This window comes from Ptychodera flava, unplaced genomic scaffold (genome assembly GCF_041260155.1).
Source record: "Ptychodera flava strain L36383 unplaced genomic scaffold, AS_Pfla_20210202 Scaffold_65__1_contigs__length_701920_pilon, whole genome shotgun sequence".
Taxonomy (NCBI): Eukaryota; Metazoa; Hemichordata; class Enteropneusta; family Ptychoderidae; genus Ptychodera; species Ptychodera flava.
Window position 1 is genome coordinate 533070 of NW_027248387.1, and position 14488 is coordinate 547557.

Here is a 14488-nt window from a genome sequence, read left to right on the forward strand (position 1 = left end):
ACTGAAATAATCTGCGTTCAGTTTTTTCTAACTACACTTGGTTCCAAATCGTCAAAGTTCAAAGCGGAAGTAGAGACGGAACGGTAGAACTGTCTGTCCACACACGTAGGGGTCTTCCTAGTGTTCAACTGTAATGGAGGCCAATTTTAGAGGAATCGTATCCTATAGTATACACACTTCATGAATAAGAGGTTAAAATGCTTGGAACAAATCCGTACGTTTGATCAAGATTATCACTTTTTGCCTAACTTGTATGACTCAAACATGACGCGGGAAGCACACTTTGACTCGTTTTTATGGTTTTAACAATTAATCTCAGCTTTATCAACGAAACCATTGCATAATGTTGCATTAATTTATTGCTGAGGCGTTTGCAACCGTGGAGTTTCACACCAAATCAAAGTTTCGCCTATTGTAGAGACGCAAATGATTAGTGGAAAGCATTTTTGACGAGAATAATTCTGGTTGCCATACAAAAATAAATTCTTTCAAAATAATTAAAATGTATTTGTTTAACTGTAATGAGCAACAGAAACGTATGAAGACAAGCAGTAAGCTAGCAAATGACGTGCCGCTAACAATAACTTCTTTATATTGTCTCTTCTTTCAGAGTCAGACAATAGTCGCTCAACAGTCACCACGAGTAGAGAAAGAACATAACGACTATTTTCCGAGCTTCACGAAGAAAAACAATACGGAACAAGATATACTTTTAATGAGCACACAAAAATGGTTATTTTGTTCAAATGGAAGGTTTTTCTTCGCAAGAACGCACGTTTATTATTTTGAACTATTATTTTTAAAAATACAAAAAAAAACCATGCGCAGTTGTCAGTCACTTCCAGATGTCGGTCAATCGCGATGGCCCTCTTCCGCGGCACAAACGGCAGACAATCACGTGGTCTACACTTACCCCAACCCCAGTGCGAAGTTATAAATTATGTGATACAGCCCTGCGATTGCTTAGAATTTTACCCTTGGATTTATTGTAACAACTGGCAATGAACTGTCCGACAGTAACTCCCCCCCCCCCCCTGCATGTGGTGCCTGTCGCGAAGCTGTAGGTTAACTTTGATACGTACACTCTGGGGTAGAAAGTTGGGATAATAGAGACGAAAACAGGTACACAGAAATACTCTAAGTCGTCGTATTTTACTCGCTGAGTAACACACAAATTACACTTAAAACTTCTATGGCTATGCTAGTCTAACAATAGTTGCCAGGTCACGGTCGTCTGTCGTCTCAGGGCATCTCCGCAGATTCTCCCTAAACGAATCGATCTCAGGTGTTCTCCGTCCAACACACTTAAATGTACAGTTTATATCAAGTGAGAATCTGCCTATTGTCATGACTTTGGTGTGCGTCTATAGTTAACTATAGACAGTCGGCAAAGTGAAAGGCAGAAAGGTCGCTCCCTTCAAAGTACATCTGTTAACATAGCGTCCGGTCAATGCTAATGAGTTAAACAGTTGAAACAATAATACGGCTACTTCAAAGGTCATGAAAATAAACAAGCGGGATCATTCTCAAGACGCACCACGTGCAGGGGGTTATTGTCGGTCATTTCATTGTCAGTTGTTACAAACAGAATTCAAGGGTAAAATCCTAAGCAATCGTCGGACTGTATCACAGTTCGTCCACAAGTTAGTTGTTTCCAAAATAATCCGTGAATATCTTTCACGATACACTGACATTTTACTCCTGTGGCCATGTTTTTATTGTTCCATTATTGAGTTCATCGTATTACTGTTGCGAAGAGCAGGCAGTCCGGACGCAGTATCCCAAACCTATTACTGTACTGAGTTGCAACTGTACGGTACTTACTTGCATTGATGGCGTACTGAGTAAAGGTTTTCATTATAAAATGCCTATGATAAATGTTTTTGGTAAAGTGTTTACCTCAATTCTAAATGAGCGTTTGACATCATGGGCGGAACTCAATGAATTAAGATCTGATTGTCAAGCGGGTTTTCGAAGAGATCACAGCACAGTTGATAATATCTTTGTTTTGCACGCAATGATACAACAATATTTGAGTGTAAGGGGTGGGAAATTTTATTGCCTTTTCGTTGATTTTGCAAAGGCATTTGACAGTGTGAATCATTCTTTACTTCTTTATAAACTTTCTCTTCTCGGTGTCTCAGGTAAAATGTTTTCCATTCTTCGCTCCATGTACTCTAATTTGAAATCATGTGTAAACTCTGGGTCTAAGCTTTCAAATTATTTTGATTGTCCATCTGGTGTTAGGCAGGGATGTATGCTTAGCCCTGTACTATTTACTTTCTTTATTGAAGAATTGAACGACATGTTAAAAAACTCTGGTAGCATTGGAATTCAATTAACACAAGATATGTACAACTTATTTTCACTGCTGTACGCTGATGATGTTGTAATATGCTCTGACTCTGTTGTAAACTTACAGAAGTTGATTAATATTGTGGGTGAATTTTGCAGTAAATGGTCAATGGCTGTAAATATTAATAAGACAAAAATAATTGTTTTTCGTAATGGAGGTCATAGAGCTCGCACAGAAAAGTGGGTTTTGAATGGTCAAATATTGAAGTTGTTTCTTATTATAAATATCTAGGCATTATTTTATCTTCTAGAAATAGATGGGGCAAAGCGGTTTCTACATTAGCGGAGCAAGCTAATAAAACTCTAGCCATGCTATCTGTTGCGACAAAAAAAATTGGAGGATTGCCATGTAACACACATTTTATGCTTTTTGACACAACTATCTTACCAATTATGATTTACGCTTCTGAAATATGGGGCTTCCAACGTTATGAAAAACTTGAACAAATACAAAGAAAGTGGTGTAGGGCCTTCTTAGGTTTGCCACCAAGTGCAACAAATGAAGCTGTTGTAGGAGAATGTGGCAGATTTCCTATTTTTGTGTACTCTCTGAAACGCTGTATTAAGTTTTGGTTAAGGTTGTTAGAACTACCCTCCTCAAGATTGCCACGCCAAGCATATGTCATGCTTTTCCAACTTGATGAATTAGGGAGGCATAACTGGGTTACATCAATTAAGAATATTTTATATTCTTATGGTTTTGGCTTTGTATGGCTGGCACAGGAGGTTGGTAACAAAGAAATGTTTTTAAGTGATTTTGAGAAAAGGGTAAAAGATATTTGCAAGCAACAGTGGCGGGGAAACATTATGAAAATAAATAAAATGCGTACATATATTGAGTTTAAGAGCGCCCTTGAACCAGAGAAATACATTTCTTTAAATATTAATTTTAAAATCCGCCAAACAATAGCATGCTTCCGTTGTTCATGCCTTCCTTTAAATATAGAAAAAGGTAAAAAGGTAGACATGTGGGTTTAGTTTCAACTGAAAGATTTTGTGAAATGTGTAATTCTAACAAAGTCGAAGATGAGTTTCATTTTTTGTTGGAATGTCCCACTTATCATAATATCAGATCATTGTACTTACCTGAAGATATCTGTATTCATCCAAATATATGTAAGTTTCAGCGTTTATTACGTTCTACCGATGAACGTGTATTGCGTAAGCTTGGTATTTTTCTGTTTAAAGCTTGTCAGTTGCGAAAAGAATTACTTTCTAAGTTAAATGTAGACAATCCTTGATATAGAAATTGTTAATTACGGATTGGTTTATTTTTGTATTGTAAATTTGAAAGTTTTAATTTATTTGCATTTTTGACGTGTAACTCCTCTGCAGATGGGCCGGAGGCCTTGAAATGCAATAAACAAACCACAAGGATTAATTTGTGTAATTTCTTGACTTAGATACCCATAATCTATGGGGTGATTTCTGACCCCAAAATTGCTTATTACCCCTGCTGTGGTTATGCCCAGCGATATCAATGGTGAACCCTGGACTGATTTCATTGTAAAATTAGTTTGAACTCAAAGTCACACAAACAAGTCCTCAGTATGAATTTATGCCATGACATGTGTGATGCAGGTCAGAGTCAGTACTTGTGTCTTTTTTAACCTGTTCCTCCTAATTCCCTGTAAAGAGGTCCACACTCAACATTGTCACAATGGGTTTGGGGCCAAACCATGCTGGTGAAAGGGTTAGAAGCCTAGATAGATTTTGTGACACCTTCATGTTGGACATTCTATTTTGTTTACAAATTACCCATTAATCAGATTTGATTTACATTTTGTAATGTTCACGTATTTTCTTAAAAACACAATTCATGAGACAGAATTTCACCAGAGATCCAGGGAAAAACGCAGTGTATGCCAACTGTAACTCTTTGATGTAGCCTTTAACCTTTCACCTTTCCTTGGCAGGGTATGTTCTCTGGGGAAGACTTCAGATAAACCAGATGATTGGATAGCTGTGCGATGCTGGGAGTACCCGGACAACATCTCATCTGATAGGTCTTGCAAAACTTCTGAGCTCTACTCTGAGAGAATATCATTCCAAATGAATTATACATGTAGGCATTCAATCGGAGTGTTCACAATCTTTAGCTAGGTGTATAATATTTTGTAGTTTGCCAATATTAGAATTAGCCATGCTACATACTGCATTCAAATATTATTGACTCGAAGGACCTTTCCTCAATAATGGATGGAGGCCAAATATTTCTAATTCTTTACTGTGAGAGTTCTTTGCAAACAAGGTGTTAATATTTTAAATGAGAAAGTATTCCATATTATTGATAAGGTTTGTGGTAGTAGCAGTGTTTTTGCTAAGGTCCAGGAACACAGGTAAAATTTAATGCTTCAGAGGATTTTAAAATTTATGCTGTCCTGTGTGTTGGTTGCTGTAGTATGCTGATACTGAAAGATCCGTCGCTCAAGGGGGAGCGTAGAGAGCGCCCTCAAGCAACGGATCTTCCAGTCGATAGTATACTGGGAAGAACTTAGTGTAAACCTGCAGGAACCCTTTTGTTATTGATCAACTGATTAATCCAAACAGATACACACTTATGAATACCCATCACTTTAATTCAAAGATATATATAGACTGTTGAAATGATGAGTTATGAGTGCAATATTCTATGATGATATCATTTGTTCTGCAACAAGGCGTTCGGGATGTGTTACTGCAAACTTGTAAAGATTGCTTGTATTGTCATTAGGAAGGAGTTAAATTACATTAGTTAGACATTACATTGTATCATAGATGTGTAAATTTTAATCAAACTCATTGAAATTTACATTGAAATTAGACCCAAGTAGCAGGAAAGTGAAAACTTTTCTTCGAAAACTTTTCTTGGAAGAATATATTTGCTTATTTGATCTGTATTGACACATTTGAGTTATATTGACAATCATACAGTGAAGATGTGTTGTGGATAGTGTGCTTCAGTTCAACACAAATTACTGTTTTCCTTGCATGTAGATAAACCCCCCACATCTAACGTCTTGTGGTTGTTCCTGATTTGATACTGAGCATTCAAGATAATTTGTTTTCAACGTTTATGCAATCATGTCATGTATTTCTGTAAAAACAAAACGAACGTTTCTTTCATACAAATTCTTATCTGTATGTATATTGTACAGCATCCATGTGAAATACATCCCATAATATTTTTGTCACCACATACTTCATTGCCATGGTTGTCTTTCATGTTGTAAAATGGTGTTGTCTCTTTGTATCACTCACCCATGGTGCAAATACAACAATCCGAAAAGAACCATGCTATATTTGTGATGTAGCACGGTTTGACCATGCGTAAACTGTCAGCTAGGAAAAAAGATCCTTTTTGACATTTCACTCCAGAATTCCAATGAACCACCTCAACAATGGGTTGGTATACCTGTTGTTGGCATACTCAGTTTTGACCAGTTCACTTCATATGCACTCACTATTGCTCATACATGTATGTCCTGAACTGTCAAAATCTCATGGTATTATCACTGGATGTGGTTATAGCTTATCCTGAAGTCATGGGCGGATCATACAAAATGAGAAAAATGAGGTGGTCTCATGGAGCAACTCTCAGAATCTCATGTCTTATGACCATATCTAATATTGAGCAGACCTGCTCCAAGGGCAGCGATTGCTCTAGCATTGGCCATCAGTGTCCATTTGAGAAATGAAAGGCAGAAAATTACAGTGTTGGTTTGTACAACATGGGATGGACTCCTTCCATGTAACACAGGATTTACTCAAAAACAAGTCTGGGAAACAAAGTACGGAGTGACTGCAATTCCCTTATTACCCTTTATAGATGCACTTGCCTGAAGGACAGTCAAGAATTTTAAATCTTAGAGAGGGAAAATACCCTATCAAGCCTCACTGGTATCGTACCTGCATCACCCCTATATGGTATACAGGTTTCAGGTGTGACATGCTGTGGAAAAATCCGCCTATGTTTCCCAGTGACCATGTCTTTGCATTTTACTACATAATACATGTATTGAAAACTATAGTTCAAGTACTTTATTAACACATATCATCCCATGGTAGGGATGAAAAGGGTTACAACAATTCAGAAAAGAAAACAAAATAACAGTGTGTCAGAAATCTCGCTGATAATACGAGGAAAAAGTCTTTTGAAATGATCAGGTGTACCGTGCATCAAAGTTACCGAATTTTCCACAATTCACAAAAGATAATTGACTTTTGCCATTTCACTCTTCCCCAACTTGGTAAGAAAAGATGGAAGACTGTAAACAAAATGTTAAATAAATTGCTGAGGGCGCTGTCTCAATTATGATCTGGTTTCACACCATCGGTGCTTGATGAATGAGGTCAACTCATGACATCACAGGTCATGAAATCAGTTTTACCTAAGCTCCATGTCTTCATATTGAAAACTTCACTGGTGTCCGCGCTGATACGGTGTAGAGGAAAGCTGTACTACAAGGATCTTTTTTCCAAATCAAATCAATCTTGCGTGTTCTGGGTCTCCCACTACCCACATGATTTAGAGGGATCATGTCAGAGTGTATCTAACCACTGCAATACATTGCCAACCATACGTGCATGTCAGGTGTACAGCCATGGCGTCTGCAGCGTCGTTGACACACAGCAGATTTGTTGGTGGCAAGCTAGCATTCGGTTGGCTGCATTATGACGCTTCTTCTGGAATATCTGTTGATGAATTTACCAGCGCTAACAGCCATCACAAATTCACAGGTAAGTCCATGCATAGAGGTAATATACAATTTGTTTTCACCTTGAGCTAATACCATATTAAACCTTTGAACACCAAAAGTCAATCTTGTTGCCTTTATGAAATATACCCCAGTCATTTCTTTTTTTTCCAGATGTTTACCAATATTTTGATAAATAAATGTAGCCATGATATTTGATGCCCATCTTGTCCAAAATTATTGTAAATTTACAGAAAAATTGTGGAATTGGTAAAATTTTGCGTAAAATTTTGCATAAAATTTATGGTGGGTAGAATACCAGCACTCAAAGGGTTAACTTGTTGGTCCGATTATTCTTGATGTCTAACGTAACGTGTTGAAATGTTGGACATCTTGCTACTCTGCGATGTTAAAGAAAGGTAAATTTTGATAACTTGATTGTCACATTGTATCATATTAATGGTCTTGCTATGTACCAGCTAGACCCTCCAACAACCAATAGAATGAAATTCTCTTGATTTTGTACAGTTGGTCTGAACTCAATATAACTTTTCTTTCTCTAATTATCAAAGTCAATGAGATTCTACAGTCTTTCAGCTTTGATGTGACAAATTTACAAATCAAATGGCACTTCAAATTTGATAGGGACTAAAATAACAGCTGCTGATTTCCAGTGCAAATATAAATTTCACTTAAAAATTGCAGTGCTTGCTTGACTTTAAAAAAATAGTAATTTTACAAATGAAGTCAACATCAAAAGAACAAATTTAAATAAAGAGTACATTTGATCTAAAGTTGATGAATAGTTAGTTATCAAAAATTCCATTATCGCCCAGTCTCTTTCCCTTCCCTCTCTCTCTCCCTCCCTCTCTCTCTCTCTCTCTCTCTCTCTCTCTCTCTCTCTCTCTCTCTCTCTCTCTCTCTCTCTCTCTCTCCCCCTCTCTCTCTCTCTCTCTGAGAAGATCATGCAATTGTTCATTGGTACACATCAGATCTTTACCCAATGCTCTAGAATTTCATTGTGCATAATGCTGTCTAGTGCTGTACTGCTTGTTCTGCGCTTCATTTGATATTTCCTCTTAGAGAGATTAATCTCTTTCCAAACTTCAATTTCCATATTAAGTCATGTACATTGTCTTTATCAAGTTCACAGGCAATTCAGTGGATTACTGTTGCAAATCCTTACAAAGTTGGAAATGAAAGTGAAGCTGATAGGGAGGGATTGCTTGAGGCTTGGATGGAGTTACAGAGTTCCGGAGAAGTGATAAACTCCGCCAAAGTATCCGCTCTGGCAGCTCAATACAGCTATACAGTTGGAAAATGGATGCTCTTCCCATCGCCTGCCAAGGTTGATGACCTCTGGTGTAAGGTCGCCAAGGCAACTCATGAAGGGAATCTTGGGATATCGGCCAAAGTGAGTCCTGACAACGGCGACGGTAAACACCACTTGATCTGTGTGTACACACAGGATTATCTCGATCAGTCTGACGTAAATGCAGTACTAGAGAGACTCCGAGGTCTCGGAGTCAACGGTACCATCAATTATAAACCAGACGTCTATACAACCCTTGGTATCTATGCCAAGAATCCATGGAACATCAAGGCATCAGTATACACGTCAAAGCAATGAACTCATGAAATGAGGATTGGGACAATATGGCAGTGCTTTAGTTTACACATCCAAGCAATAAATTCATCATTTCAGGATTATTTGGGATGATGGTTGTCACTCTTTGCAATATTTTCATTGTCTTAGTTCTCCAAAGCATATACCGGTACTTTTCCTAAAGCATTTAGCAATACAAGTATCAGAACTGTCAACACTCTCCAGTGGTCCTAACTAACTAAGGAAAGAGGTTATCAGAATTGTACCTTTGCGACTTTCTTGCACAATAAGATTTAGATGCATCGTGTCAACATAACTGCAACATTTTAATTTTACGATGCACATTATGGCAAACATGTTTTAACTTTCGTCATTGCCAACGTACCTTAGATACAGTGTTCACATCTGTGTATGGGTCCCATACCTTGGATACAGTGTTCACATCTGTGGTATGGGTCCCATACGACCTTTGAGTGCACTTCTGATGACTCCCCTCAGTTTAAATTTACAGTGCGTTTCACCTAGGTACGTAACTCAGCATATGAGACGAACAAATTTCACGTACAAAACACACGATTAGCTTGGGTATCACAACACATTTCAAAGCCACTGACTCATTGATTAATTACAGTAACCAGCATGGGGCACCTCTGTCTGGACTGAGAGATAAACAGTTGGCTAGACTTGATCTACAATGTAACTGTTTTTATTTACAATTTCAGCCAGGCCCCCTAAATTTCAGCTAAGAGTTCAAGAGGTGAAGGTTTTCTCAACAGAAACTAACTAAAAGCCACACATTGTAGATAAAGTGTATCTCTCAGTCCAGACAGAGCGGCTGCCCCATGCTGGTTTACTGTAATTAATCTATCAGTCGGTGACTTTCAAATGTGTCATGATACCCAAGCCAATCGTTTGTTTTGTACGTGGATTATAGGCTTCCACTGTAATTGTTGAGATATGTCTCATACGCTGAGTTGCGATACCTAGGTGAAATGCACTGTAGTTATTTACAATAACAATGGACATTATATTGACACATAACTTGTATTACACGGATATGCAGATAAGAATGGACAGTGAAATTGATCTAAATGTTGCCACACTTGTGTAATTGGTTTGTAAAGTTGTTCCAAAACTTGCCTCAGAAGTTGCACTGACTTAATTGTTAATAACTGCGGTGAAAATCAGAGAGCTTCTACAGACCCATAGTAAACACACCAGGGAGTACACTTTGCAGTGCACTTCACATACACAGAATCAATTACATTCCTTATGTACTGCCGCTCTTGAGTTACATTGTATCACAGCTGAGTCAGAGTCTAATTGTCATTAGACTCTTAATGCCTTTGCATTGTATGAAGTTCTTTGGCAAAAAAAATCATGCGCCAGAAGTAGTGAAAAAGTTATCAAAATGTACGAGAATAGAAAGTCAGGAAATATTTACCCTACACACAGACACTAATCCATTCCTACTTTATTGCTTTATCTCAACAATTACAGCAGAAGCCTACTGTGAAACAACACTATCATCCGTCTGTTGTTTGCCGCAACTCAACTAAAGTTACCGATCCTGTAGTAAATTTTGAAACAACTTTACAAACCAATTACACAATAGTGTGATAACATTTAGATCAATTTCACTGTCCATTCTTATCTGCATATGACAATAACAAATTGAACACTACAAAATCATTGACAACACAAATTTATGTCAAAACTCATTACATTGTAGTTTTGATGCTCCAGATATGCTTATGTGTTTCATCATGACTATTTGTGCCAATATTACATCTATATATATATATATATCTATATCTTATATCTATCTATCTCTCTCTCTCTCTCTCCTCTCTCTCTCTCTCTCTCTCTCTCTCTCTCTCTCTCTCTCTCTATATATATATATATATATAATATATATATACCTTTATGTTTCTATACACAACTGATATGTGTGCGCACATACCGGTATGTTTGAGTTTGTCATTTGTGACATATATTTATCCTTAGCAGGAATTGACATCACGCCACCATTATACAAAGTTACTGATGATATTCATTAGGTATTTTTTCTATAAGTGCATAATATTATAAAAGACTCAGCCCTTGGTGTCGCGCTAGGGGTTACGATTAGAAATGTTCTTTGTATTAATTCATAGACAGTAATAGTAAAGAATAAAGTAGAAGGATTAATTGTTACTTGCTATATACGTTTTTATGACAACTATGCCTAGTTTAGCCTCTGATGAAAACACTTCATGTACACAATGTCAGACCCTGCAGGTAAATATCTGTAATGTGTAAAAATGTTGGACAAAAATTAAATCCCAGCATTCTGTGCGCATTTCCTCGTTTATATGCACAACAGTTTTCTCTCTCTCTCTTTTAGGCATGATATTAACGATATTTGTATCTGTGACGAGGTGGATAATGATACTTACTGGCTATATAAAAGGGATGTATTTTATTAATGGCATGTTATAAAATAATGCTTTGTACGTTTCGTATTTGTTTATTTACGAGCACTCAAAAAAACATGGCGGCGCCCATGGATTAAGTCGGGTACACTTCCGGTTACTCGCATAGTATATTATGAATCTGCGCATGCGTAGTCAGTAAGCCGCTGGCGTGACTATTAAATGGTAATAACTATCCCATAGCCACAACACAAGGAAAAAGATGGGGTTGTTATCAGTGCCATGGTCATGAGGTATTGCTGGTGAATGACACCGTGATGCTGATTGACAAGACACCCATCCCCTGATACGTAAAAGATTTCATTGCATGGTTATCATACAAAGCATTTATGATTGGCGATGTAGCTGTACCCGTATCATTTTCCATTTCAAATGTTTACCAATTAAAATTTCATCCAATGCTCTAAGAGATGTTTTTAAATTCTTTTATTAACCTTCTCTGGCCTAAAAACCCTGTATACCTAGGTGTTGCTCTGGTAAGTGAGCAGAAAGTCAAGCCTGAAAGGGTTAAGCCACACTGTCTTTGAACATGTTCAGTTGCTAAAATCAAAACTGTGCATTCGTTTCTAATGATTAGAAATGTCCTGTGGTCACACTTTAGTAAACAGTTTGAATAAGTTGCATTTGATTTCTATTTATCGGAAAGAAAATGCAAAAACATACAGCTAATGGGGCTAAAGTTTATTAAAAGTCGTCATACACTACACACACAGCACCATGGATTAAGCATGGCTTCAGTAGTACTTCCTGGATTGACACAACACTCTAAACATGTTGCAAATCTCTAAATTCGCCAAAAGTCTCTCTTAGGTTTTGAGGCAATTCACCTTTGATTGCTGTAGTTTGCCGCGATGTGATTGGTGGATTGCGAGATTCATGCAAATAGGAAGTGCCAGGATCAAATCTCTCACTGCAAAATTTTGGTATTATCCATTCGTGTTCTGTTGCAAAGTATAGAACCTCAGGCAAAGAAAACAAACAGGTTGAACATTGTTTTTTTATCATATACCCATGCCCATATTGCTACATCCTAGTGACGTTCACCGTAAAATATCAGCCGTGATATTTCACGGTAAACGTCGAGATATGCACGATGAACGTCATCAGTTTTAGAGTTTTCCCGAACTACATTAGCAGTTTGTTGGTAAACAACGTAAACAACAAAATGGCTGCCGCTCCCCGCCTGCGAAGCGATGTCGCCGACGTAAAAACTTGAAGGGCTTCGAGGAACACGGGTATTTCTGGTTGCAAAATACGGAAATATCACGTTGAGTCTTGAAATGTTTTCCCATGGTATTTTTTTGGTCAAGTTCTAGCAAACATTATGCCGTTCGCACGGCGCCGGCACTGTGCACGGTCTCCACCGAACAGGTAGTGAGCGCGTGGCGTGACAGCGATGTCGCGCGCGCGACGACTGTTGACATGGCAACTCTAAAGATAAACTAACAAAATGGCGTCCCCTCTCCGCGCGAGCTCCGTGCCGTACGACGATCGAAATCAGGATAGATTTAAAGCTGAGCAGTTTTTGATCGGTTACAGTTGTACTAGCATATTGCACCTTAAAATGTTCCTTCTGTATGACGAGTTTTGTATCCCGGTGTCTTTCTTCTTGGTTTCATTGAGATATGGACGACTTGCAGCTATGTCGCGCGTGATGTTGACATCTTCGTCGTATACTTTATGAATGAAGCCTGTTCACATAAACATTATGATATTTATGCGCAAGGCGTAATAAAGTAAAGCCTCAAAATTAAAGGTTTTTCGTTCTATTAGTAAAAATTCCTAAATATTATGGCATGGGTATATGATAAATCGGTTATTACCCAATATCGCCTGTTCCTTGTGTCGTATCAGCATTCGTGTCATTTGTGCTGCGTCAGACACTCGACTTCGTCTCGTGTCTGACGCAGCACAAATGACACTCATGCTGATACGACACAGGAACAGGCGATATTGGGTAATAACCTCTAAGTATCAACACACAATATCACTACATAATTTTGCTGCACTGTGATGAGACAAATTATTAAGGCTTTTCTGATACACCGACAAAAAATATCATGATATCAATATCCATAAGAAATTTGATTTCCTAAAAAATACACAGTAAACTGTACTGGTAAATAGGGAGATTAAAACCTTTGAAAAACCCTGTGATGTAAATTCAAACAGTTGACAGAAATAAGAACTGCAATTACTGTTAAATTGCATGTGTTCCATTGTACCTTTCCATCGGTCCAATAGACTAAACCCGGAATTCAAATCGACCACGGTACAAACAAAACCATGTGCACTGACGCACAAAGAAATGCGTGTAGTTCCCTTCGTGTTTGCACACATATGTTTGTTTGTACGTGATCGCCTTGGTGTACTGAGTGTGTAAATACTACAGGTCTTTTTTATTCCGGAGTAGAACCATTACATGATATACTGTAAACGGGTAAATTTGACCCTTGTATGACACAGACACTGTAAATGAAAACAACTGGAGTATTCTTTGTTTTCAACTAAATCTGAGAAAGAGAAAGAGCAACATACCATTTGCAAGATACGTGTCAATGGACAGTTTGGATTATTGTAGTTTGTGCCTCGAAAATGACTAAAAGCTTTTGCTCAAACTTTCCTTCAGCAAACTTTCAACCATTATCTTTCACCATGCAAATTTTGGTACTTAGAATCCAATATTTTTGGTACTAGAGAAAAAAAGTACCCAATATATACCAATATTGAACTTCAAGAGGTCTGCCAACCCTGGGTTATTTATCTCTGTGGGTAGAATAAAATTCCAGATTTTCACAAACTAAGCTGGCAAAAAACTTAAGGTACTCCATAAGCTTCAAAATGAGAAGTGGTACGCCAAAAGAATATTGTAAAAATTTGAGAGTCTGAATATCTGTCCCCGAGGCAGATTCTACCATAAAACGATGATTATTGTAAATGTTTGGAGACTCAACAGTCGATTTGACACATTTGCATTGCTTGTAGAGAGTACTGAGAGAAGAAGAGACAAAAAATTTCGTTTAAAACGTCTGAAGAAAATAAATCATTATATATGATACACTGATCAGCAAATCTCGGGTAAAACTTATCATTCCATAGTGTTGCAAGCTATGTATAGTTTGGCAAAATCAACTTTTCAATCGATTTCAACTCAGTGTTTTATATCTCAAAAATTATGCATGGTGGCAATCATCAAAATAAAGTGGTTTTCTCAACACAGAGGTTTATCATGGATATGAAGGAATTTAATCGTATAGACTGAGTTTCGAAATCCGTAACTGTCATTTGAGGAGGTAGGGACCATACGACAACGCCGCCAGACGTTGCATGTTTTGGAAGATTTTGGGTTACACATCTGTTGTAAGTTGATAGTTCGT

At 37.7% G+C, this 14488-nt stretch overlaps 1 protein-coding gene across 1 annotated transcript; it reads left to right on the plus strand.

Moving 5' to 3' along the window:
- Positions 1-7063: 7063 nt before the first annotated feature.
- Positions 7064-8942, plus strand: LOC139128703 (UPF0696 protein C11orf68 homolog). Its single transcript, XM_070694436.1, has 2 exons — positions 7064-7074; positions 8178-8942. Exon 2 carries the CDS (start codon positions 8269-8271, stop codon positions 8659-8661), a length of 393 nt encoding a protein of 130 aa, XP_070550537.1. The 5' UTR covers positions 7064-7074; positions 8178-8268; the 3' UTR covers positions 8662-8942.
- Positions 8943-14488: the final 5546 nt, after the last annotated feature.

Excerpts from the sequence above, each read along its gene's own strand:
- LOC139128703 (XM_070694436.1), top strand. The coding sequence starts at position 8,269 with ATGGAGTTACAGAGTTCCGGAGAAGTGATAAACTCCGCCAAAGTATCC.